The sequence below is a fragment of the Lepisosteus oculatus genome, chromosome 28, assembly GCF_040954835.1.
Source record: "Lepisosteus oculatus isolate fLepOcu1 chromosome 28, fLepOcu1.hap2, whole genome shotgun sequence".
Taxonomy (NCBI): domain Eukaryota; kingdom Metazoa; phylum Chordata; class Actinopteri; order Semionotiformes; family Lepisosteidae; genus Lepisosteus; species Lepisosteus oculatus.
This window is the reverse complement of record NC_090723.1, coordinates 980,362-1,006,904: the sequence shown is the minus strand read 5'-3', so window position 1 is coordinate 1,006,904 and position 26,543 is coordinate 980,362. Positions and strand designations below refer to the sequence as shown.

Here is a 26,543-nt window from a genome sequence, read left to right as displayed (position 1 = left end):
CTGTAATCTCAGAAGTGCAGTGTTAATTAGTAGAGGAGACCTGATGAAGTGCACAGGGAGTGCTGATGTCCTGGGGGTCCATTAGACCTCCCCTGTTTTGGTAGATGTAGAAACTGTGATACTGTCTTCACAGAGAGCTGACCCAGTGTGGCATGTGCTTAACAATAAGTATCTGGTACCTAGAAATGAGCAAGAACTAAATATAGATGTCGCAGTATGCTGATAGCATTGCAGTCAATATTATTGAGGCTACACATACAACATTATCTATCCACTTTCTAACCACTTTATCCAATTCCGGGTTGCAGGGTTGCTGGAGTGTATCCCAGCTAATGACAGGCATAAGGCAGGATACACCCTGGACAGGGCACACACAGACACTCACTCGCACTAGGGGCTGTGGGAGGAAACCAGAGCACCCAGAGGAAACATGGAAACATGGAAAGATCATTCAAACTTCACACAGACGGCATCCCAGGTCCCAAATGAAACCCAGGGGATTCGCACATGCTGACCATTGTGGCTGCCCTCATCCCACAGTTCTCTCTCAATATAATTTGGTCTGGCGTGAAATACACTAACATGCAGAATATAGGCGAGTGCGATACAGTTTCATTCCTTTCCTCTCCATGAGCTGCAATGTTCACAGTTGTCAATAATCACCAAAAAGACAGCCCATTTAATATCTTGTACATATTCATGAACTAATAAAAAGTTTCGTGTCACTTATGCGGCACTCAATGGGACGAATGTTCCTTTTGGGATTCTCCACCTAATTCACCTGTTACTCAGTAGGGTGCACTGTGCCCCTGTAAGGCCTAAAGTAAAATGTGTCCACTACTTTAATCCAAATAAGCCAATGGGGCGGGGCCTCTTTGTACAACTAAGCATGTGTTATAATGTTTAATGACACAACGACTATGCCGGCGTTATTTTACTTTAGTAAATGAAACGGAAGCCTCGTCAAATGAAATGAATAATCTAATAATAAACTAAAAGTGGATTTAGTAGTGGAGTATATTTGCACAGATTTAGATTCCAACAGTAGGTCAGTAGGGGGCAGCAAATCTCCCCTAACAGCCAAGGACTCGCAATGAAGCGCATTGCTCCAAATGTCGGTGTGCTTCAAGTTGTTACTGTCCGCTTTCGTTAGGTTGTTTTTGTCCCGGCGTCTTTTTCGTACGATCGGCCACCTGTTCCAGAGGCCAAGAAACCTGCTTTATTATGTTTCGTATAAAAACTTCATAGTGTTCAAAGACAATAGCCGGTGTGTGCGACATCTTCCCTTTCGCTCCGCGCAAAACTTGGGTCTAAGAAAAAGTCTCCCATTAAACTATAAAATAGTCTTCCTCTCGTGAATTATAACTTCACAAATTTCCCATCAAATTGCCCAGCGCGGAAACAAGCGGAAAGCAAACACAGTTATAGATGTTATTTAAATGCATAACGCTCATTTAAACGTTAAGAATCACATATTGTGTAGCGCACGAAAAACGCGAAATTAATTTCCCAGATGGGAATCGTTCTCTTCCACGTCGCTATATAGCAAAGCCTAATTTATGGCGGTTGTTAACCCAGCCGCGGTTCGCGGGGGAGGATATTCTTTCATTTAGAAGGGGCCGTTTTCCTTTCTCTCGTTTCCAATAGATCGGCAGGCGCAGTTTGCCCAAGAGAGAGAAAGCCTCTCTCTCTCTTTATTGGCTTCTCTCCGCGCTGATTGGAGGGGAAGCCAAGGCGAGCGAGCGCCCCCACCCCCCAAGCCTGCCCCGTTCCCCGTGCTCAGCGCCACTTGCATGCGGAGGACAGCGGTTTCCCAGCAGTGTCTCCGGACCGGGGCTCCAGGCTGCGCCCGCCGCCAGACATGCCGCTTCACGGGCAGAGCGAGAGCGCACCCAGAGCGCAGAGGTGACGGGAGAGAGGCAGGACAACCGCGCACACTCTCCGAGGAGCATCGATGTTCCCACCTTTTGGCGAGTCCTGAAGCGCCAGTGTCTGGATATGAAAGTTGATGGAAGAGGTACAAGGCTGTGAGGCATTCCGTATTAGATAGATAGATACTTTATTGATCCCGTGAGGGAAATTGCAGTGCGGGACGCTACTGACATGCTCTGGACGGTCCCTTACTGTGCGAGGAGTTGCCGTTCTCCCCACTGAAAGGGAAACGATGCTCATGGATAACGTTTAACAACTGAAGCGCTTTTTTTGTTGTTGTTTTTTCTGCCGGGCTTGAAGAGCAGGTGGTGTGAGTTTTAGGGCTGTGGGTTTTAATTGCTGTTTTCTATTCCCGTAGAAGGCATGTCAGCGCTAAGGAGGAAATTCGGAGAAGACTACCAAGTTGTGAACACCTCCAGAGGCACGACGTACACCGCCCCGGCCAAGAAGAAGCGCCAGAGGTTTGTGGAGAAGAACGGGCGGTGCAATGTCCAGCACGGGAACCTCGGGGGGGAGACCAGCAGATACCTCTCGGACCTCTTCACCACCCTGGTTGACCTCAAATGGAGGTGGAACCTTCTCATTTTCATCCTCACCTACACCATAGCCTGGCTGGTCATGGCCTCCATGTGGTGGATCATCGCCTACATCCGAGGGGATCTCAACCAGGGCCACGACGCCACTTACACGCCCTGCGTGGCCAATGTTTACAACTTCCCCTCGGCTTTCCTGTTCTTCATCGAGACCGAGGCCACCATAGGCTACGGCTACCGCTACATCACGGAGAAATGCCCCGAGGGCATCATCCTCTTTCTGTTCCAGTCCCTACTGGGCTCCATCGTGGACGCCTTTCTCATCGGCTGCATGTTCATCAAGATGTCTCAGCCCAAGAAACGCGCCGAGACTCTCATGTTCAGTCAGGACGCTGTGATTTCGCAGCGCGACGGCAAACTGTGCCTCATGTTCCGGGTGGGCAACCTGAGGAACAGCCATATGGTGTCCGCTCAGATCCGATGCAAACTTATAAAGGTAAGAGGATGTGAACTTTCCGAGCTCGGCCAGCGCGACACGCGCCTCTCTTGCTTAACTGTGAAATTAAACAGAATAATTAGTGCAGTTAACAACAACAACTGCACTAACGCCATCGTTCTTCTATAATAATAATAATAATAATAATAATAATAATAATAATAATAATAATAATAATAATAATAATATACACCAAAAAGGACTTTAATTGATATTTAACGTTTCAATCGCATTACCGTTTTAAAACAATGATTTTAAATATAACGTAACATAAATTTCTCCTGTATTCCAAACCCTTTCCTGTGTCATTCTGCTGTCTCCTTTCATTGTGTTTTTTTTCTGTAAAGCGCTTTGGGAAGTCATCTTTCAAGGCGCCATATGAAGTTTACTATTATGTAGTGTTAAATACATAATGATTTTAATTGCATTGAAACGCAATGAAGGGCGCGCACTCCATCTCGGAATACATAATTCATTAGCCTTGAACACAACAGTAGCGCATTCATTATACATTATTCTATTAAAAATGGTTACAGTTATCACCTCTGCGGTAAAATGAAGACGGCATCATTACACAAACAGCAACAAGTGGTAGGTTTATTTGCAAAGCCTCCAAACGCTTCCATGCAAAATATCTCGTTACCAATCTTCAATAGTTGTTTTACACTATTGTGTGAACCTCCATATGTTAAAGAAATTATATTGATCGAATATCAGACTTCTTTTCCTCTTAGAAACAAAGTCTAACTCAACGTCTTAATCAAAAGGCTGAGAGCCGAAGCTGCCACTCCGGGTTCTGAGGAGGGTTGTGTTGCTTTTCACAGCGCATTAATCACAGTGAAGGCACAGCTAAACACCGCTATGTGCGCATTTGTCCCGTGCCATGTTAAGTTCACCAGTTTGCCTTGAGAAAGACAAATGAATGTAGTTTTAATTACGGTGATTTGTCAATTACCGTGAAGGGAAATCGTTCCCCGGAAAGACTCATTTGACCAGGATAACCCAGCGCATCTGTAACTGGAGTTGTATTGACAGCATAATGGGATTTGTCGTAATGTATGATTATTACTTCACACCGTCCGGATGAGGTGGAGGATATATCTTTCTGTTTATCGTTTCTGCTTTCTCCAACGATATGAGAGCACGGTGGCTAGATTAAGAAAACGTTATAGATTTCTATGAATCAGTTAACTTCCATCTCTGGAAATTAGATGTCAGCATCGATAGGATCGATATGTTTTTCGCAATTGGATGGTCATGTATGGTCCGTGCGGTTTTCTCTGAACGATACCATTTTGTGGCCTTAGAGTTTTTCACAGAAAAAAAAATCACAAATATGTCTTGAACAGTGTCTAATAAGGCTACTAGGAATACTACCATCATTTGTAAGTGTAATAAGAAATACAAACTAATGACCTTTCTTAAATGTAATTTTAATGTCATTATGTGGTTTTCGCCACACAAATCTCCTAAAAGTTACAGCTCTCTGTTTTTGTACAGGTACTGTTTCACCTGGAGCAGGCTGACCTAAACGGAATATTAAAAAAAAATAAAGTTAAGTGACATAGTCGGCTAGGCCATAGCGGGGCGCTGTGCTAACTGATCCATATCTGTGTATGACCTTAGTTTTTTCAAAGACGGAAATCGGTTCTACGCGCAGCTCGATTTAGCTGAGATCGTTAAGAAAACGTGGCCGCCTTCAGCTCTGCGGGCGCGGTATTCCTGGAACTGCAAGCGCGGAGCTGCCTCAGCGAGTCCGGTTCACTCTGCAACACCTCTACGTGTCGGGTCTGTTTAGCAAGCTGACGATTTCAGAAGGGGGGCACGGTGGCACAGTGGTTAGCATTGCTGAGTCCCCAAGTTCAGTTCTGGGGTACTGTCTGTGTGGAGTTTGCATGCTCTCCCCTTGATTGTATGGATTTCGTCTGGGTGCTCTGGTTTCCTCCCACAGTCCATACTGGTAGGTTAATTGGCTTCTGGGAAAATTGTGACACCTATGAAAGGTTAAAGAATATTGATCTGAGGATCTCATCCAGCTGTGCCCTGAAAAGGGCCAGATTATTGGCTTCAACAACATGGCACGGTAGCTTGTTCCATACTCTTACAACTCTCTGTGAAAAGATATGACTCCTTTTTAAAAACATTTGACATTGTATAGACCCCTGAGCTCAATTCAATTTCAGATTCCTTAAGAAACGTGTATCTTGTTAGGATCCTAGCAACACAGAGATACGGTCAGATATCTGCTTATTGCTTTTCATCTAATAAAAAGAAGAAGGCCTCTGTCCCTGGCAGAAGGCACATTCCTTCGTCTTATTTCATTACAAGAGGCGTCTGTCCCATTTATCACCCCCTAGACTCTCATCATTGAGCTGTGATTTAATTTGGGTGAGACCAAGCACAGAAGGGCTAAGGCAGAACCAATAAAACATGCGAGATAAGCCAACTATTTATTACAGACCTTGCAAAAATATGCTCGACTACAAATAATATTTTTTTTAAATAGCAGCACATTAATATTCCTTTTGGTTCCCTTTCTATTGACAAGGCGTAGCTTAACTTAAATTATTATTTTTTTCTTTTTTTATTGTATCAAACGGGGCATGAAAAATGCTTTAATTTAGGGCTCTGGGGACAATGTAGTGTAAACAGCTGTCGACACATTAATACTTCTGAGATTGAAGACATAGCAGTGTAATAGGGTATAAATGAAGCAAGGAAAAGAGACACACAGCCCATTACCAGTCTGGACTAATGAAAAACAGTAACAGAACATTGTGCTTCATTTCCAAAGTCATCCCATAAAATAAAGATGAAGAAAGGAAATGTAATTGACATTTCTCACCAACACTAAGGCCTTAAATAACTCCTGGACATTGAGAAACACTGAAAAAAAATGAATTTATCAGCATAAGGGTTACTAGGTTTCAGAACAGAACCTACCAGGAGGCTGTGAGTTGAGCTCAGTACCTTGACTTTGAAATCTGTGCATGGCATATTGTTATTTTATCTGGTCTGACTGTTATTTATCTCATTTATCTCACTGGTGTGTTTAGGACAGTATGTGTAGATGTGTTTGGCTGATGCTGTTTATTACTGGCTGTTTGTTTTGTATGTCACCAAACCAAACTCCATGCACCCAGGTGTCATGGCAGTAAAGTATTGAACTTGAAAGTCCACTGTGATCGTGAGGAGCCTATTTGTGCTGTGGGAGCTTTAGGCTTACTGAAACATTTATATCCTGTGCATTTCAAATGAAATGAAAATGAAATTATCCGTTAAGTAAGCAACCTTCCCTTTCCCACAGTTACTACATTACCAGTGTTTAGTTTTCCTGGACAGACGTCTTGATGATAAATGCTTTCTGTATAATTAACAAGACCTGGTATAATGTAAGAAGGGTTACAAGTGAAAGGAGGCTGAATGGCCCGTCTACCCTGTTTGGTGGTTAGTGGGTAATTGATCCAAGGATCTCTTTTTCTTGAATAGTCAGAGTATTGGCTTCAGCAATGTAGCTGGGTAGTTTGTTCCACGCTTCCACCACCCTCCACGTAAAGAAGTAACGTCTGTGCTTGGTTTTAAATGCATAGTTTCAACTTGTGTCCTCTGGTTCCTGTTTCAGTATTCATTCTTCTTTCATGTGAATGTCTTCCATCTTGTTTCAATCCTTCTACACTGTGAGGAGCGGGCTGAAACACAGAACAAGAGCTTCAGTGGGCCTGGGATCACCGTCTCCGGGTGCAAATGGACGTCTTTGCCACTGGCATGCTGTAATACTGCAGAAGGATGCCTTCTGAGTTCTTGACACATAGCACTGTGCTTCAGATAAAGTTGGCATTTCAACTCCCTTTCTCCTCAAAATCTTTTCTTTTTCATAAAAATAATAGCATGTATATACAGAGTTTCAGATCTTGTTTTCCTTTCTTCCTTTTGATATTGATAAGTTATTTTGATTAGATTTGTAAAAAACATATGATACTTCGTAAATATATTTTTCTTAAATGTTATATAATATAATAATAATTACATGCTACAGTTCAGTTGCTAAAGCGCTTTTAAAACTTGTTTTTTTTTAGGAAAAAACTGATTGTGTGTGTAATACACAAAGCAGGAGTAAAAAGAAAAGAAAAAATATGGCTTGGAAAGAAAGAATCTGGGCCGTTGTTCCATAAAAATACTTTTCCTCCCCATCAGGATGCACAGAGTGTTTGAAGCCAGCAATAAAATTGCAATGCAAGTTTGTCCCACAGGCTCTCAGGCATTGTAGTTCTAGTTCCCCGAGTCTCTCTCTGAATGTTCCCTTTTATAGTATGCCTTGCAGAGTGCAAAAGGGCAGAAGACTTGGAGTGTGCACTATCGCCTGTACCTTCTGACAGCAAGTCAGGTCAGAGCACTGCCGAGCAATGGGGCTCGGGCATTTGGATCTGAACAAGATTAGTGCCTGACAAGATGGTTCAGATCACGTCTGCTATGCAGAAATATTGCAAGAGATAATCACAGAACGGTAACATTTCTAGATCTGTAAAGCCTTCAAAATACGAATGACATATGACATGAAGCACAAAGAAAATTGAATAATTAATAAACAAGCAAACTACGACACAGGTAACCATGTGGATTATTTATTTTGCGGGGAGGTAACTATAAGTCGTTTGAGAAGCAATTTTGTCTTTGGTTGAGTAGCTGGTACGGAAAGCCAGTGATAGGTGCAACAGGGATGCACAAGCTGCTGGACACCATCAGCTGAAGCAAGGAGAGAAGACGCAAAGTAAAACCCTAAGACAACAGGCCTGATCAAACTGTGACAAAGACTGGTCTGTTCAGAAATATCAAGCTCTGTAGCTACCACTGCATGAAGAAGAGTTTGTTCAGTGAAAGTACAAAAAAGCAGCAATATTACCCTTTCTTTAATTTATTGTTTTACTTAAAGCACCCAAGGTTTCCATGGCACTGAAGTATTTTAAATAATATACCCAAGAGATGACAAGATTGTTTTCCTTATGCTAATAATAGAGTAATACAATTCTGAATGAATACTGCCATCAGCATGTGCCTTTTGTTGCTGGTGGTGAGATTGTGCTGCACTGTGAAGCCAGATATAATCAGCTTTCAGAGGTCAGCATGGCTTGGTATGTCCAGTACCGTAATTGAATAGGTGATGTATATACCAGACATGCTTGTGCAACTGTTGTTTTGTGCCCAGCAAGTGACACTGTTCCCACTGGACTAAAAGTCACATAACTATCAATGGCATATATCAAATTAGGAACAATTGTTTGGAATATCTTGAATTGTTCAGCTGCTGAGCATTGTTTTATTCACACATGGTAGGAACCCCTCCAGATGGACAATTTAGCATAGCAAATCAAACTATACTGACAGAGAACATGCAAACTCCCTACAGACAGATGGAATTGAACACAGGACTCCAGAGCTGTGTGACTGTAGGGTGTTTCACCAGCTTATATACCTTACTAGTCTTTCCAAGGCATTTTACAAAAATATCAATTTCAGTTGAAAAAGTCTTACCGTCGACAGGTGTATTTGAAAAAGTAAATCTCTCCATGGCCTGTCAAAGCAGGTGACTCACCTCTCACTGCCAGGGTGGTGATTTCTGATGGGATGGTGCGGCAGGGGTGAAAAAACAGCAGCTGGTTCCCACCCAGTCTGTTCCAGAGGTGGTTCAGGTTCTAGAGGAGAACAATTTAAGATGCTCCTAGTCCTAGACACTGTTCTGGAATAGCCTCTCCCTATTCCCTGTGGAATTCCCTGTCCACAGTACTGCATGGAGGCTATTTGACTTAGCAGGAATCCATCTGGAAACGAAAGAGATGAGTATCCATCCATTTTCTAACCGCTTCTTCCAATTCAGGGTCGCAGGGGAGCCAGAGCCTATCCCAGCAAGCAATGTGCGCAAGGCAGGATACAAATCAGATGGGACAGCAGTCTATTACAATATTGTCGACACAAACAAACAGACTCACACACCAGGGCCGGTTTTCCCAGAAAGCAATGAACCAACCTGTATGTTTCTGGACTGTGCAAGGAAACTGGAGCACCGGGAGGAAACCGACACAAACATGGGGTGAACAGACACACCCCACGCAGACAGGACCCCAGGTCCAGTGTTGAGCCCAGGGCCGCAGGAGTGGAGAGCTGGTCCTGGTGTGAGTGTTTGTGCGTGTTTGTATCTGCAAGTCCTGCGATGGACTGGCGTCCTGTACAGTATATATCCTACCTTGCGCCCTTTGCTTGCTGGAATCATCTCTGTCTTCCACGTGACCCTGAGTTAGAAAGCAGATGGGTGTATGAATCATCTTCATCTAAGTAATTTGGTCAATTACTAAATGACGTTGGTTAATGTCGCAGGAGTCTTCAATATTTCATTATGCTATTTGTCATAAATAGAAACCATCTTCAACATGCAGTGTGTGACAGCTGGAACCAAAGCCTCTGTCACGTTCACTTCTTTTGACACCAGGTATCACTTGCTAGTTTTGTACAATCTCTCCCACTTAATCATGTACAAGGTAATACATAATGGATATTGCCGATTGAGTGGGTGTTTGTATTTACTCTGGTAAATTTACTTCTGGTAGAAAATTACCAGTAAGGAAACAATATGCCCTGTTTATCAAGAGTGATAGTGCTTTTGTCTGCAGGCCACCTGTACCTGCATACAAAAGCATTATCATTCCTTAAATTAAATACTGTTATTCACGGATGTATTAAAGGTAACAGATATTGTTTTCTTTATCTTATTTAATTGTGTTCTACCTTGATTTGATCCTCATTCATCCTAGAAAACGGTAGTAAAGATGTTCTGCTGAATTAAGCAGTTTTGTCTGAAGGTGTAAGTGCTATTCTCTGCAATCAAACTTGGATACTGACATGCTGTATTATTTAGGAAATGCTTGGAATGAAACAATCCAAATTAATTTCATGTTGCACTTAGCGTTGTTTCACACAGGCTGCAATGTTTTATCACTGCAGGCAGGGTCTTTGTTCTGCAGCAGCAGCAATCTGCACAGCGAGCAGCAGTGTTTAACAATGAACACAATGAGCCACTGAGGGTGAATTTGCCCGTGGTTTAGAGAGGGAAATGCTTTGGCATTATTAAAGGCTTATGCTAATGGAGGTTTCAGGTGTTAATAATGAATCTCCATTAGGCTTTCCTTTGGGAGTTCGTGTTGTCATGCTGATTGGATTAGCAATGTTTCAGTGAGCAAGGTTTGTTTAATTTGATCAAGGACTCCCCAAGACACTTTAATGTGCTGAACAAATTTATGGTTGATAGGGATATCCCAGTTTCCTGTCTCTGTGAAATCAGACCTCCTATAGCGGTTTTTACATTTTCTTCTTAATAAAAACCCCTGGGTTACCAGATTGACATTTAATTAATTAATTTTGTAGAGCAAAATTTCAATGATAAAATCTCCAAATTCATGTTGGTATAAACATGGTAAAACCAAACGTTGTACAAAACTGTTGTCAAAACTGTTTTTCTTTAATGTGCGATAGTGTGTTTCAATGGTGTGAAATCAGGAAAACAGGGTTTTCAAGCAGAACTACACCAAATACAGCGTATTTAGTCATTTCCCCAGCCAATGTATTTCAATTCAAAGATTAAAAGCTTTGAAAGCTTTTAAATCCAACCATTTAGATAGACTATAATAGCTAAATATAGTGGTACTGTGATGGGTTAACATGGCAGCATTCTCAAATTAGTCAGCAATTATGAAGAACTAACAAAGACAGAATTGTCTGTTTCCCTCAGAAGGCAGCAGAGGTAAAAGTGCTATTACTGGTTTTGTACTGGCAGTTTGGGCAGAAACAGAGGTGGTAGTTATATCATCCCAGTCCAGCCTCAGTTTCTTCTTAAATCTTTTCCATCAAGTCTCATATACTGAACCTGAAAAAAGCATGACAGCCAGACACCAGCATCTTATCCCTATTGCTCTGCAAGCCCGGGTACTGTATCACCGCGGCAACAGTTATGACCCTAAAATAGTTGTATCCCTAATAAACAGCCATCAAAGGGAACTGGGTGGGGAGTTAACTAATCATCTGTGTAATGTTGTTAACAGGCCAAATTACTGCTGTTGTAAATATTCGTCTCATTTTCTTACATGAGCAAACTGCGTACCTGAACACAGCCATTAATGCTCTATGAGTAGTTCACTTGAAAGAAATGGAGAGATTAATTATGTATAAAGTATTTGTCGTGACTTGCCTAGCTGAGGGAATAGCAGCCCAGAAACACTAGGGTGGGAGATTTGTATACAAAGACGGCTGGAATGGTATCCAACCTTCCTCCCGAGTTTCTGTTATAAACTCCATATGGAGTATATATGCTGGGGGATATTCAGTGCAAATGAAAGTGAATTAAAGGTAAGTGACTTCATTCTGAAAAACAGAAAACTAAAGCTGTTGGATTGGCCTTCCAGGGTTTCATATTGAATTGGCTAGCTTTGCACGTTGCTTTTTTGTGTTGGATCAGAAAAACACAAAAATACTTTTTTTATCCTTTAATGTGTTTTAAAACGCATGAGCACGTATCAACAGTACCATCTGGCACCCTTCTGTTCGAAAAAGAAAAAATGTGGGCTGTGCACGAGATGTTTAACGTGTCGGCTTTTGTGACACTTCTCTACTTTTTCACAGAGACGAGACCATTTTTGTCTGAATCCTGAGCTACAGGACAATAGGGCAGAAAATCCATTCATCCATTCTCTAAAAACCTCTTACCATTCGGGGCCACAGGAGAGTCAGATCCTATTCCTGCAAGCAGTGGGCGCAAGGCAGGGGACACCCTGGACAGGACACCAGTCCCTCACAGGGCACACACACTCACCAGAGCCCATTTCCCAGAAGCCAATTAACCTCCTAGTATGTCTTTGGACTGTGAGAGGAAACCAGAACACCTGAAGGAATCCGAAACCCACAATAACACAGCAAGAACACACAAACTCTGTGCAGGCAGCACTCCGGGTTCAGAACTGAACCCAGGGACTAAGTACTGCAAGACAGCAGTGCTTACTACTGAGCCACTGTGCCTCCTGGGGCAGAAATATCAGGAGCACTGGAATTCATTTAGCTGTGTTGAAGGTTGTGTTTGTAGTTGCAGCTCCAGAGTTCTGAGGTGGTGACTCTCGGAGGAAAGTAGCTCCCGAAGAAGAATGTTCTTTGTTTCAGGATTGTTTTCCACTGCGCATCCATCAAGTCTATCAAAGGACTGGCTTTCTTTGTTTTGAAAACACAACACAAAAAATGCAATTTTCCAACAGCTGCTGTTCTCCCCTTAGGGACCGATATATCACATTTCTATCTGTGTGCGCAGCTACTGTATATATGTATGTAATGAGGACCTAGAGGGTGCCAGTATAAATCCTACATGTGGATCTGTCAGTATATCTGACCTCTGTGGGTAAAACAGTGTAAAAACACAAATGAAAAATTGAAATAGGTTTTAGAACAAAATAATTCCAGTAATGAGATATCCTTAAACCAACAGAAGACAAAATGGAGTCTTATTCGAATACTTGTTTGAGAGACAAGGGCGCTAAAGATTCTGTACAAGGACAACAGCTGGGACCTTATCACAGTAGAAATATAGCTCTGTGGCTGGTTGCAGGTTCCATAGCAACAGCTGGAGTGCAGTAAATTCTGACATGCTGGGACAGCACTCATCCTCTGGGTTCACTCTGTGGATCAGTTCTCAAATCAACTTCCACAGAATGACCAAAGTCCACCGTTAGGTGTATGTCCATTCACAGGTAAACTATATATCTACAACTAGTGTTGTAGATATATATGTTTGAAGAAGACCTACTAGACAAATCAAGATTTTGTGTGTTCGCTGACCATAATTGGCTGTTGAAATGTGAGATGACTTTCAGCACAGTGGTGTCAACATCTTGTTTCAGGAATTTTGTGGGAGGAGAATCTCTGATCTAAGTTCTTTGCCCTTTGAATTCGGCTGGCTTTCTAGGATGAATGTAACAAGGTAATTTCCAGGTAACTATAGGTACTGAAAGTCTTTCTCAAGAGTTCCTTTGTCATTATTGTTAAGAGGTCATCAGTACTCTTTCTTAAAGAAAATGAAAACATTTGATAACAGGTTACTGCAGCTCATGCCTTTTTCTAAGAAGGTTTAGCTTACTGGCTGGCACAGGGGTTAGAACTGCTGTCTCACAACACTGGGCCTCTGGGTTCAGTTGGATTCTGGGAAAATGGCCCTGCTGTGAGTGTGTGCTTGACTATGTCTGATGTGTCCTGCAATGGACTGTCATCCAGGGTGCAGGTTGTCTTGCCTTGTGCTCATTGCTTACTGGGATAGGCTCTGACTCTCCAGCAGCGCTGTATTCAAAAATGTGGTTGGAAGATGGATGGATGAGTTTGGCTTACTGCCTTTATGTTATGGGGAACAGATGAAAAGGGTAGACAGACATGGACATGGACAGTAAATTTACAGCCAGTAAATTGCCTAGCAATCTGCCTGATATGGAACAATATCATATCTTAGTCTGAAACACAGATTATATCCAGTTAATGTTTTTTAACTTCACAGGCTCCTTGAAGCCTTTTGTTGCTCTAAAACACCAGGGAATGTAGCTCGATGCCACCAGCTTCTCTCTTGCATTTTGAAGAACTCTTTGAAGACGTGAGGCCCTCTTGTGTTCACTGCTTCACTGCCCCTCCATGGGAAGTCTCAGGCTCTTGTCCCACTGTACTGACAATAATAACATAGCACTTCTGGTGTGCAGCAGGCTACAGTCATCCAACACTGCTTTCATACAAGTGGCTGCTAATCAATGTGTACAGTTGCTGACATGTTCTGAAATCAATGCATCTGAAACCTGGTTCTGCACTGCTTTATTAAGTGTAATCAGTCTCTCATCCTTGCGTTAATCCCGCATCAGCAGGGTCCGCTTGTCGGCACGCCCATCTCCATTTGGTGGTTTGAACCAAATCTTTGAGCTGACGTTGCCATTAAACGCGACCGAGAATACTCCAACCGGCGATTAAGTGTAATCAGTATTGTTTGATAAATTATACATGTGTCTCTAAATGTATTAAACTCTCATTTTTTCCTGCTAAAACATCTTAGTGAATGAATGCAGACAATACAGGGTGCTAATACTCCTCCCTAGCTGCATGTACAGTACACCCTGAGGCTGCGGACAGCTGTTGTTCAGGTGCAATTGAACGTGTGCAACTCTTTTAATTATGTGGGTGTTTGTATTATTGTAGTATCTGATCTAGTCTCAACAAAGCTCCTTACCTGCAGTGCAAAACTCCTCCCAGCCTTCCCTGTGAAGTCATACTGTAAGTGCAGAAATCCAGACCCCCACAGCTCAAATGTGCCAATGTTTTTAGTTACACTTCAGATAAAAGGTCCATTATTAATACATAACAATATTTAATAATTAGAGTTTATTAACACAATTTTATTGTGTAGTGTTTACACTTTGAAATGCTTAAGCTTATGTATAAATCATATGACCAAAATTGTTACTGTATTATGTAAATATTACTTCAGCAACATGGAATATTTTCAATATACTGTAGATGTGCACTTGCATTTGAAACATTGCTGATTTTGCAGTGTAGTTTAATTTCTCAATGCATGTAATTACAGAACCTATACACTAGGCCCTTCAAAGCAGTTATTCCATGTTTATAAACAAGACAGTTCTTATCTGAACAGCACATTTGGAATTAAAAGTAAACACTTGGCCCTTGCATAGGTGTTTTATTGGGCGTTTGCTACGTATTTCCTGCAGATCCATTCATTGGCTAATGCTATGACTGTAATTTGGATATCATTAAAGTTCGTTCCAGGAAAGACAAACAAGAATATGGTTATAAATACTAGCTGGACACCTAAGAAACACATTTATCCAAAGCAATAATCTCAGATACTATAATGTTTGATATTCTGTGGAAAGAACGGAGCAAAGTAGTTTTTGAAAACACAGGTAGTGTGATGTGAATTAGGGCCACAGCTGGGGTTCATACTGAGAGCCCCTTGTTAAAAATCTTCCTACCTTAATTACCTTACATATTGGAGTGATTATACTCTATTATAGCTTAGAATTTTTGAGTGCAGGTTATTTGATATGCAGTAAACTTTTAACTGAACTACTGCAGCTAGAATTAATTCACAGCACGCACTGCAATGTTATGTCCTCAAGAAAATAATTTGGCCATGACAAGTCAAACATTTCCCAAATCAGCACACTGCGAAGGGCTATATGACTAACACTCATACAGAGGGCCTTCATGGTTCTATTTCCTTAATAATTCAGGCTTCAATGGGTCTGGCACGTCTGGGGTTTTCCTTAAAAAATGCTAAGGAAAAGCTCTCCCATTTGAAGTCTGAGTGCCATAAATAAAAATGAATCAATTATCCCAACAAAGCAGAGTCTTTCATGGGGATAGAAAGTCTGGAATGAATGGCACTTGTAAATCAGGTCTTAACGATTTTGAGTCAGGTCAGCTGTATCTGCCCTGGCTTTTAAATGAGTGTATAGAGCTGTCTGAGGACTGCTGTTGGTCTGGAGACACAGTGGTGACGCCACCAGTAAACCTGTTCTGTGCTGTTAGTACTGTCTGGTTAACCAGTATGATTATACAGTTGTTTCACTTCAGTTTCATGGCAGTGTTGTAAGAAACCTGTTCATAGAAGAACTTTTTAAAGGGTAGTACCTCTTTAAACTGCTCTCACTGTCCATGATGGTGGCAGATTAGATTAGTTACCCCGTGGTGAAAGAGCCATTTTAGCATGAGCATTGTTTTTTCTACAGTGTTTTGGCACATGAAGTGCATCAAGGTAGAATTCCAGATCCTTGAGTGATGACTTAGTACATGCAAGGGGCAGGGCTCACTTTAAATAGAGCTTGGGACCCACACCTCCCACTTGTTTCCAGTAGCGAGAAACAGAAGGCTGCTGTGAAGTTTGTCATTTAATTTGTAAGTCAATAATGGAATTTGAAGTTGCCCTTTGTGGGTGAGTGGATCGAAGTTTTAATTAAATCCAACAAAGTAAATAACAAAGAAGATCTGTGTGCTCAACTGCTGCTGTTCCTTCACTTTCGTGCTGGAAGTTGCTGGCTGTTTTACAATGTTGTAAAAGATAACTAAATAGTGAATAATAGTCAGTTTAACTCACGGGGACATTTCTATGATTTCTGTGTGAAAATCAGTTTCCTTTAAATCACAAAAGAGCACAAGCAAAACACAGCATTAGGCTAAAAGTGTTAAATATACTGTACAGGATTTGATGTTGTGTTGCTAGTGTTCTAGCCGCCACTGAAAGGGGAAACATGTGCCCTTATGTTAATACGCCTTTCCCATGCACTAACATCAGGAGGTTGACCAGCCTGGTATTGTGGGCCTCCATCTGCTTGTACTCCACAGAGGAAAGCAAATACACCCTGAGCTGCAGCCTAATAAATGAGCACCTTGTAAACAGAAAAAAGGTCACTCACCTCATCATAGCTTCACAATAAATGGTGCCAGAAACCTTGAGACACTGAGTGGAGTTAATGGTGTACTAATAGAGGATTCCCTGGGTATCTGCTCTTCTAAAAAGCATGGCAAGAAACTTCCTGATTTTGTGACCTGCCCACAATGTCACCCCAGGTAAGGGGCTGTGAGCAGTTGAAATCCGTGCAAAACGATTAAACTTGTCAATTAATAAGTTACCAACACTGTTTCTACACCGTGTAGTATGCCTGAATCCTGGCAGTGGTTTTATCTGGGGTGTAGAATGATGAACAGATACAAGAAAGGTTCCTGAAAATGTTGTCCAGCGATATCTATGGTCAGTACAGCAGTACAGCAATATGACAGGGCTTCTGTCATATTTCCTTGCTCTTTAACCACTGAAGGGGAAGGTCTTAATCCAAAAATCCAAACAGCAAATATGTATTTTACTACATGACTGTCACAACTATTTCCAAGTCAACCACAGAACTGCTTCATGACCAGTGATGAAACAAAGACCCAGTGACTATGTAGGAGTGCATGGAGAACTGAACATATGGATCACTTCTTTACACAAAGGGCTCATCTGACTTCAGCTAAATGGCCTGCAACATTTCTATATCATTATCTTATATTCTTATATTGCCGAAATTCAAACATAAGATCTAGCTATAGATTATGACAGCTATTAGACATTCTATATGGGGTGCTGGAGTGCAGTCTAGCTTGAGTGCATCACATAAAGACTAGTCCATCACCCACTGAGAACCTCGATTTTGATGGAACTGCATGCAGCTCCTTCCTGCGGGGACCTGAGGCCTGAGCTCTCGCTCATCGCTGTGCTTGTCTTCTTGCAGTCGAGGCAGACACCGGAGGGCGAGTTCCTCCCCCTGGACCAGTGCGAGCTGGATGTGGGCTTCGGGACAGGAGCGGACCAGTTGTTTCTCGTCTCGCCTCTCACGATCTGCCACGAGATCAATCCCAAGAGCCCATTCTTTGATCTCTCCCAGAGGTCTCTGATGAGCGAGCAGTTTGAGATCGTCGTTATCCTGGAAGGCATTGTGGAAACAACAGGTTAGAGGCTACTTTCTCTTTTTTCCTTTCTTCATCATCCCCTTCTGTTCTATGCTTTTTGGAAACTCCAGAGCCAAATGTACTGCATTAAATAATTTATAATTCACCAGTAGGGTTGAGCACAGTGGAAGTCTGACAGATCCATAGCGAATAAATTCTAAACCAGCTGTAAACTGGAGAAAAAGTGCTTTGCTGAAAATGTAAAATTAACACACAGGTTTGGCAGGCTAATCCTTCTTTAAGAGAAGGTCAGGAATAGCAGCTCTCAGGAGGAAGTCAGGATGAAACGGGCTCCCACTATCCCTCATGGTGCTGTACTGTTGCACAGAAACTTCAAAGCCAAGGCAGACTGGCAGGCAGGAGAGCATGTGAGCTGCAGCACCTGGTTTGGTTTAGCTACAGCACAAATCCTGCCTCTGAGGGCCAGAATCCAGCAGGTTTTCCAGGAATCAGCAGCCGAAGACCTTTGAAAAGTGCAAAAGCTGCCTATTAGCTGAGTGAGGTCGTTGAGGGCAAAGGTGGAACGAAACCCTGCAGATCTCTGTGGTTCTCCAGGACTGGAGCTGTGCAACCACAGAGCTCCAGTAACACAGCCCACACTTGTCCTACCCCTCGTGCTGGGGCAGGGGTCCTAGCAGAATTGGAGAAAAAATATGGTGGTGCCAAATAAAAAAAAGACAAATTAACATAGATTCTTAAATGTCATTATTCTTTAAAATAAAGACTACAGTCACGGCCAAAACCTTGATTTCTTTTTCTCTTCATTGCCTGAAGCCAGACTACAATGAACCTCTTCTGGAAACTGTCTTGTTTTGAAGGGAGAGTCAGTGCCCCTTCAGATTTTTTAAATTCAAGCCACAAGAGCAGGGATTTCTCACTATGCTTTATCAACCTCAGCTGTACCTCTTGCACGGATACTTTATTTATGTGTCATATAAAAACTGATATTCAGCCAGCTGATGACAAATTTACAAGACCCTGAAGCTGACAGGGATAGCGCACTGACTTACACAAACACATGTACACAATGAACTGTTCTGTTTGCACTGGACCTGCTAGTCAGAATACTGTAGCTAAACCCTTTAACCTTGTTAGGCTAATAAAGAGGCACAGGGAAAGAGCGCAAGCAGTCTTACAAGGCTGTGAAGAGCAATGGAAAAGCGATGGAAAAGCGATATGTTTTATGGAGTCAAAGGGATTGCACGGCTGTTATGTAATTGGTGCTTCACAATCTTTTTTCCATTGTAACGGCAATGTGCTCCAGCGATTCCAGGAAAGACAGCTGGAGCAGGATATTGTGTCACACCGTGGCGATAACATGTTCCGCACACATAGTCGAGAAGAACAAAAGAGCTTTGCTGATCCTCTGCTGCGTGCATGCCACTTGTGCACACCGCTGGTCACATCACTGGTCACTCCCCGGCTGCTCTCTGCTGCGCAGAATCAGCAACTAACATTACAGAAAAGAGGTCAAAATGGCCTTTTTGCTCTTTTGTTTCATACCTGCTAGAATAACATCGGCAAGGTAACATTTGAAGATTTTCACTATCTCTTCCCTCATCTAGCACTTGCAATATAAATTTCCAGACATTTCTTATGGACTTGAGGTGTTTTCCACATTTTCGCGACGTCTTGCTGTATTTGTAGCTTAAGGCGCGTTTAATGACTTTCAGAAAATTCCTGTGATAAAAATTCTGACTTGTCACGTTGTTCACACATGATCTGCGGTAGATCTGCAAATGTTTTGCAGAGGCAAAAGAATGAAACTGAAAGACATGCAGTATGATACAACACATCAAACACTAGTAAGGACTTTCATTTTTGATGTTTTGACATAATTACATCCAGCTTGTAACCTATATTATGATAGTCGTTTGTAAATCATCAACAATATGAAAAAAGTGCTCTATTCCTTATTCCCTAGTTAGTATCAATATAGTTATTTGTAATTGATTATTGCAGTCCCCTATGACACATTAAATGGAGCAGCTGTTTCCCTGCACCACTGATGTGGATACAATTTCCACTTCTGTGGACCTGTTTGGGAGATAACATCTGTACTTCTGATTCTTAAGTGCTTTATTGATTCTGAAGCACTGTAATCTGGAGGAAAAGGTCAAGGAATTAATTTCCAAAGAAAAGGAAATCATTATTGTGCCACGTCAGATCAGAAAATCATGCTGTTGGGGTGGGTTGTGAAGCTTGTACTGCCTCTTCCCACTACACTGTGTTCCATCAGAACTGATGAGCCGCACTTTTTAATTAAAAACGAGTCATGCTTAATATATGTGCTTTTTAATCTCATTAGCTAGGCAATTTGCAAAGCTTCATGCTCCAGAGTTAAGTTTGCAGTTTGTTTAAAGAAAAGAGACATGAAATTCGTGACTTATTCCCTTTCATGGAAGTACAGAAGATGTTCTGGTATTTTTCTGGACTTGACAAACCTGGGGCATACTGCATTACAGATCTGGCACCTGACTTATCTAATAGTCTCAAAGGATCTGAACACATTAAAACTCACAATGGGTGTCAAAGTAAGTGCAGAAGCTTTATTTAGGAGATTTTCTCAGTTTTACAAACAAAATACTTCTTTGCAGCCGCCCCAGCTAGCACTGTGGAAGCCCCCTATATCCCCAAACATTACTAATTACCCTCCATGTGAGAATGAGGACTTAACCACCATCACTCATCATATTAAATTAATTCATTGTACATCCGTGTCTAGTTGCAAATAATACAGGGTTCAGGGCCTACAGTGGTAAACCAGCCGTCTCCCCACAGACTGGTTTGCCAATCCAATATAATCCTGGCTAACTCTACCATCTAGGCAGGCTTTCCTCTGGGGCAACAGAAGTTAACCTGAGCGATCTGAATCCCATCCAAACCCCCAGTGGAGCACTCCTGCTTGGAGACTCCCGGTCACCGCTGGCTGATGAAGAAGAAGGACCTTCTTCAAGTGGGTGCGCCACTTTCTGTTGAGCTGTTATTCATTCCCTGGTGGAGGCCCAGTGCTTCAGTGAGCTGGGATCAATACACCTCTCCTGTGAATACAGCACAATTAGGACGCATCTGGATTTGAAGGAGTGCAGAGAAGAGAGATAGGGGACAAGGACTCATAATGAAGAACAAAACAACAGGACATCCATTCATACTCATCAGAAGAATTGCCTTCTTCTCTTCCAGCTACACAGCCCTCCAGTCCATTGGGCTTTACACTCTATAAAAAGGAACTTTGTTTAACCAACACATCACAAAAGCCATCCATTTTCATGGTAATAGCATCCCTCATTATCATTTTAAAAGGACAATTGCAGCTGCTTGTCCTCCTTGCAGTTTTATTCAGGTATCCTCGTCTGTCAGTCTCTGTATTTGATAGCTCCATTTTCATGTGCAACAGAAAAAGTGGCGTGAATCTTTCACCACTTTTTGGGCTTTTTAAATAGGCCATACTGTGGCTTACCATAGTTATAGAAAACAAACACAGTTTGGTTATTATTGAATTGATGTGCTCCACCTGGGGAAATATTTTCTTTTACTTTTACTTGGGAAGCATTTTTTATCTCTTTTCACAAATTACTAAGGCTTTGTCTCTTTCAGCCTTTACCTCTGCTTGTGACGTAGCCTCTTTTGGATTAAAAAGAATAACCTTCAATTAAAAATCACACACAACGGCAGCAAATTGCCAAGCACAAAAAGGAGCAGACAATAATAATAATAATTATGTTCATACAGTAGATTTTTGTTTGATGTTTTATTTGTATTTATTTAAAACCCAGCACGACAAGGGAGGAAACACAGAAGCTATTATAGAACAAAACAGAGCACATGCACTTCTTCCAGAAATGCACAATATACATCACAGTATTTCAGTCAAAGAACAACACAAAAAAAAGGAGAGAGAAACAACAAGGAAGACATAACATCACATCAGCTGAGTTTTTCAATATCAGTGTCTCGGGCTGCAAATGTATTGATAGAGGCTGAGTACAGCCAAAGCATCTAGCTGTCTATAAGCAAAATATCATGTATATGTCTAAATCAAACACAAGAAACAGTAATAGCAGGTCTGTCCAGCTTCTAAGAGTAGTCCTTTTCAGTGTATTCAACGCTGTTCTTAAATCACGCTTGTAGACTAATGATAATGTTGACTATGATACAGGTAGTAGACACAAAATGCAAAAAACACTGACTTAATTGGGCCATCAGGCAACATGGCACAGAATCTACCAGCATCTGGATTCCTGCAAGAGGAATGCAGCAACATTCTTCCATGAGAAAGTCACTCATCTCGGGACTGCCTGATAGAGATGCAAAAAGCTATCGCAGATGTTATTCCAGAATATCCCATAAATGCTCGACTAGGTTCAGATGTGGTGATTGAAGGTACTGACAGATAGATGACATGACTGTGCTCAGTCAACCTGGAAGACATGATCCTGAGTAAGAGTTCTTACCACCCACTGATTCTTATTTTCTGGCATCTTTCAAGAAACAGATGATGCAACGGCAGCCATATTGCGCCAGAACGCTCACCACACATCAGCTATTAGTGGGGAGGAGAACAGCATAATGAAGCCAGTTCAGAGATGGGGATTATAAGTAGGGCATGATTGGTAAGGGCCAATGGGAAATTTGAACATGGATCTTTTATATAGGGTCTCAAGCACCAGGGAGCCAGAGAGTGGAATTCATCAGGAGCTCAGAAATAAAAGAGGGAGAGATTCCCTTCATGATCTTGCATTCAAGACCAAAATCTGGAAGTTTTTGCAAAATTTCAACAGGACATCAGTGCAAGGATTTCAGGAGCTACTGTACCTGTATGTTATGAGGCAACATTATATCAGGAAATTATTATAAATCAGGTTTTTCAAATATAATTGAACATCTAACATCTTAATATATAACATAAATCATAAAACGATTTTAAGTGTTGAACTATTTGAAAGCTGTGTTATTAGCTTATAGATGAAGTGGAACAAATATTGCTTGTTGACCTATCCTTGTGGTTTGATACTTGTGGTTACTTGATACTTATTCTAAATCCATCCTAGCATTGAGATGATCTAGCTAATTGATCAATTTAAGGTACGTCGAGGCAACGTCAGTGTTTCTTCCACTATATGCTCATCAGTCATGCATTTCATGTTCTCAGCAAGTGGGGGCCTAGTGTTTTAAGGAAGAATGAAAGAAAGACGAGGCCGCTTTGTTTTCTTGTCAAAGTGAAACGTGGTTTGGAGGTGACAGCTCAGCCAGTGCCTGGTCTGGCTGCTGCCATGTGGGCTTGTTTGTTTGCCCCGGTGCACAGTCTTCATTCGACAAGCAGCTGTCAGCCCTTCCTTCCATTCAGTGTCTGTGGCTGAAGGAATAATAACAGCAAGAACAATCTCAGTCCTCACGATGTAATTTGAGGCTGCTCCATTCAGCGGTGATGGTTCTTTTGTGTTTCCTGTCTTTTACGGTCTCTTGTTAAAGAGATGTTACAGTTGAAAAAATCAGAGTATTGCAAAGTTCAATTGAAACATATTGAATTTCTACTCCCCAGGTCATCGCAGTATCTGGCAGTGTTATAATTTTTACTTTTCCTGCACTGAGAACAGGGAGCAACACCCACATGGTTCAGCTGAAGATCTCCACCCAGAGCACACACTCACACAAGGGTCCTCCTCATTCAAACGAGGCGTGCTTCTGTTTGATGATGTAATCAGACTGGGATTCTCCATAGGCGCACTGAGCAAATGGATTCCAGGTTCTGGCAGAGTTCTGCATACAATCGCTTCCCCTGTCAGGCTGATTGGGCACCAGCTGTAGCTCCATTGGCTGTGTCAGGTCCCTGCTGGATGCCCATTTGTAGTGGGAATAATATCAATATCCAACCTTTGAAAAAAATGCAAGTTGCAAAGGGTAAAGCTGGATTTTGTCTGGAAGCATGGATATAGGATGAAGTGGATGTGTGGAATTTTTATTCAGTTCATGCGTTATTTTAAAAATCCAAAAGTATTTTGCATGGATTTAATAAAGCATAATGCTTTTATGTATGTCTTAAATTCAGACATATTGGGAGTTAATGTTTTTATCAAGTATTTCTTATTAATGGTCAATAAGAGCTGTATGCACAGCTAGCAATAAATGGACTATTTTTATGACCAGAATTATCTTTTGTTTTTCAATGTGACCCACTTTCATGCCAGCATTCTCTCTGCTGTCAACATTTTTTTCCCCTAGTAATCTGAACATAAACACTAGAAATGAAAAATAGACTTTAAGAATATTTTGTTGTTCTTGTTGTTGGCCCACTTCAATTTGAAAAAAAAACTGATTTCCAATAGTATTTGGTGAAAATCAAAGACATTTCTTTATTTTTTGCAACAGCTGTGCTTTCAGAGTCAACCCTGTTAACTGGTGCAAAGCGCCTCTATGCTCTGTGTAATGAATCAGCGGTCAGGGGGAGAGCCAGCCCAGGCAGGGGTGGAGATCAGTGGGGAGCTGGAGAGAGGGATCAGGCAGGCGAGGTGATGGGTAGTCCCCAAGCCAACAAGCCAGAGAGGTTCTCAGAACTCAGGCATCAGGAAACGGGGCGAGGGGCCAATATTGGAAGAGCTAGACCAGGCAGGAGCACAGTGAGGCGCACAGAGACTCTCCAGACAGAGCGCTGGGTGGGGGCTTCAGTCCTGGGATAGATACCACAGAGGCTATCTAGGTAATCGCAGATCAATTAGAGGCAGGGGGTACTGACAATCGCCCAAGCCGTCCACACGGGTGTTACAGGATATAGTCATGATGTAAAACTCCCTGTCATCACGGTGCAGTAGACGGCCCACAGCTGTTAGCTGGCCTGACGTCAGAGCAGGCTCTACCAATCCTGTGTTGTTGGCTTCTCTCCAGGAATGACATGCCAGGCCAGGACTTCATACACTGAGGACGAAGTGTTGTGGGGCCACCGCTTCCTGCCGGTCATGTCTCTGGAGGAGGGCTTTTTCCGAGTGGATTACTCCCAGTTCCATGCCACGTTCGAGGTGCCCACCCCTCCCTACAGCGTCAAGGAATACGAGGAGAAGATGTCTCTCCCCTCTCCGGTGCCCACCCCCCCGCTGGGCGACATCAGGGGCCGCAGGGAGCGGGTCTTCTCAGTGGACTGCATCGACACCATCGAGGAGCGGGCTGGCAGGCTGCCGAGCAAGCTGCAGAGGATGAGCTCGGGCAAGGACGAGCTGCAGAGGAGAGTGCTGCGCATGAGCTCCCACAACTCGGAGAAGGCCTGCAGCACGGGCGACCTCCCGCTCAAGCTGCAGCGCATCAGCTCCGTGCCCAACCACGGGGAGGGCGAGGAGAGACTCCAGCTCAAGGCCCTGAAGGTCAGCGCCGAGCCTATGACGCAGTCCACCGGCGACCTGCAGCAGAAGATCCCCATCGCCCCCAGCCCGGGGCCCCGGCCCGAGAACAACCTGCCCGCCAAGCTCCGCAAGATGAACTCGGACCGCCTGACTTAGCGACCCCCCCACCCCCGCAAAAATATGAGCACGGAAGCAGGGAAGTGAAAGTGGGGACTGAGAAGATTGAGCCCCTCTGTGCCAGCCCTCTGACGACACATCCTTCTTTCATTCTTGTGTGCATGTTGGAGACGCAAGATTTTTAGTCCGGAGGAAACCCTGTAGCCAAATTATACCGACTTCACTTCAATAAAGTCGGAATAAACTGCATAATTACATAATTGTGACTTGCCTCCATTTGCTGTGATCTAAGCTGCTGTAGTATGAACGTTTGACTCTATGGATGAAACGATCCCGCCAACTCGGAGATGCACAAACAGTTTGCTGGTACTGCTATTTGGTTCATTTCCAGTTTGCTTGATGATGTCCGCTCTTGAGTCAGTGTACTCGAGCTCAGGAGGTGTAATGGATGTCTGAAAAGAAAGCCCCAAAGTTAAATGCACAGTGGTTGTGGATTAAAATAATAAAGTAATAACCAGGGAAAGTGCATTGGGAGAGAAACTTTTTAACTTCTCTTCACAGTATGTAATTTGGCAGTTTATGCAGTAATTATGTGTTAGAAGAAAGCTTTTAAGTGACAGGCTGTAGAGGCGCTTGATTTTAAATCACTTATTCTGTGACCTGTTGCCATGACTGACGTTAGCTCTATGGCAGCCGGCATTGCATGTTAACAAATAAGTCTGATTTCAATTCACTTAATGGCCTTCTAAACAAACGTCCTGGAAAAGGTTGAACCCTAATCTCCCCCATTTCCGCTGTCCAGTGGAAAAATAAATGTCCTGATAAAAAGCTCCCCTCCAGAACACCACTTACCCATCCCTCTACTCACTCCTTCCCCCACCCAGCCATCACCCTTGCAGCTGCTCCCTGGCTCATTCCAAGGGGGGGGGTTTCCATCTGCCATGGCCCTTCGAAGGGTCAAGGTTGTCTTGTAAGCATGTGAAGGCTTTCTGATTTCAGCTTCAAGGGAAGAACAGACACTGGTACCTGACCAGTGTTGGTACATCGATTTTGACCACGGGGTGTCACATTCATGCAATGGTTTACAAAGACAGCAGCAATAAATAAATTGGAGGTGCTGTGACGTCTCATTAATTCTTTCCACACTTTATCTCTGTTATAAATGTGCAGCTCCAGTTTGCCTGGGGCAGCCATGAGTCAAGAAATATCAAACATCTCAAAACATCTGAACTGAGGTCTGTTTGGAGGCAGTCCTGAATGTATCCACAGGAACTGAAACAGCATAAGAGTGGAAAGCCTTTTTCTTATATGTGATGGGTAAGCATGAAAAACATGTTCAGCATTGTATTTGCACCTGTGGCCCTCCAGTTTCATTAGGATTACTGTCAGGTCCAAGAACACTACATTTATTTTGTAAAAGCTTTAAGACAGGACAAGGTCAAGCTTTTGCCTTCATTACAAAATCACTAAAAATGAACAACTTAAAACATGGCTTGCTATGTATAATATCATCAAACTAATTTATTTGCCTGATGCTGTTTTCAATAAATATTTGTATTGAATGACATA

The 26,543-nt window shown here is 42.5% G+C and overlaps 1 protein-coding gene across 1 annotated transcript; it reads left to right on the top strand.

The window, feature by feature from the left end:
• Positions 1 to 1,755: 1,755 nt before the first annotated feature.
• On the top strand, positions 1,756 to 26,543 carry LOC102689214 (G protein-activated inward rectifier potassium channel 1-like). The gene is made up of 4 exons (XM_006638094.3): positions 1,756 to 2,017; positions 2,291 to 2,961; positions 17,310 to 17,526; positions 24,409 to 26,543. Exons 1-4 carry the CDS (start codon positions 1,999 to 2,001, stop codon positions 25,011 to 25,013), a joined length of 1,512 nt encoding a protein of 503 aa, XP_006638157.2. The 5' UTR covers positions 1,756 to 1,998; the 3' UTR covers positions 25,014 to 26,543.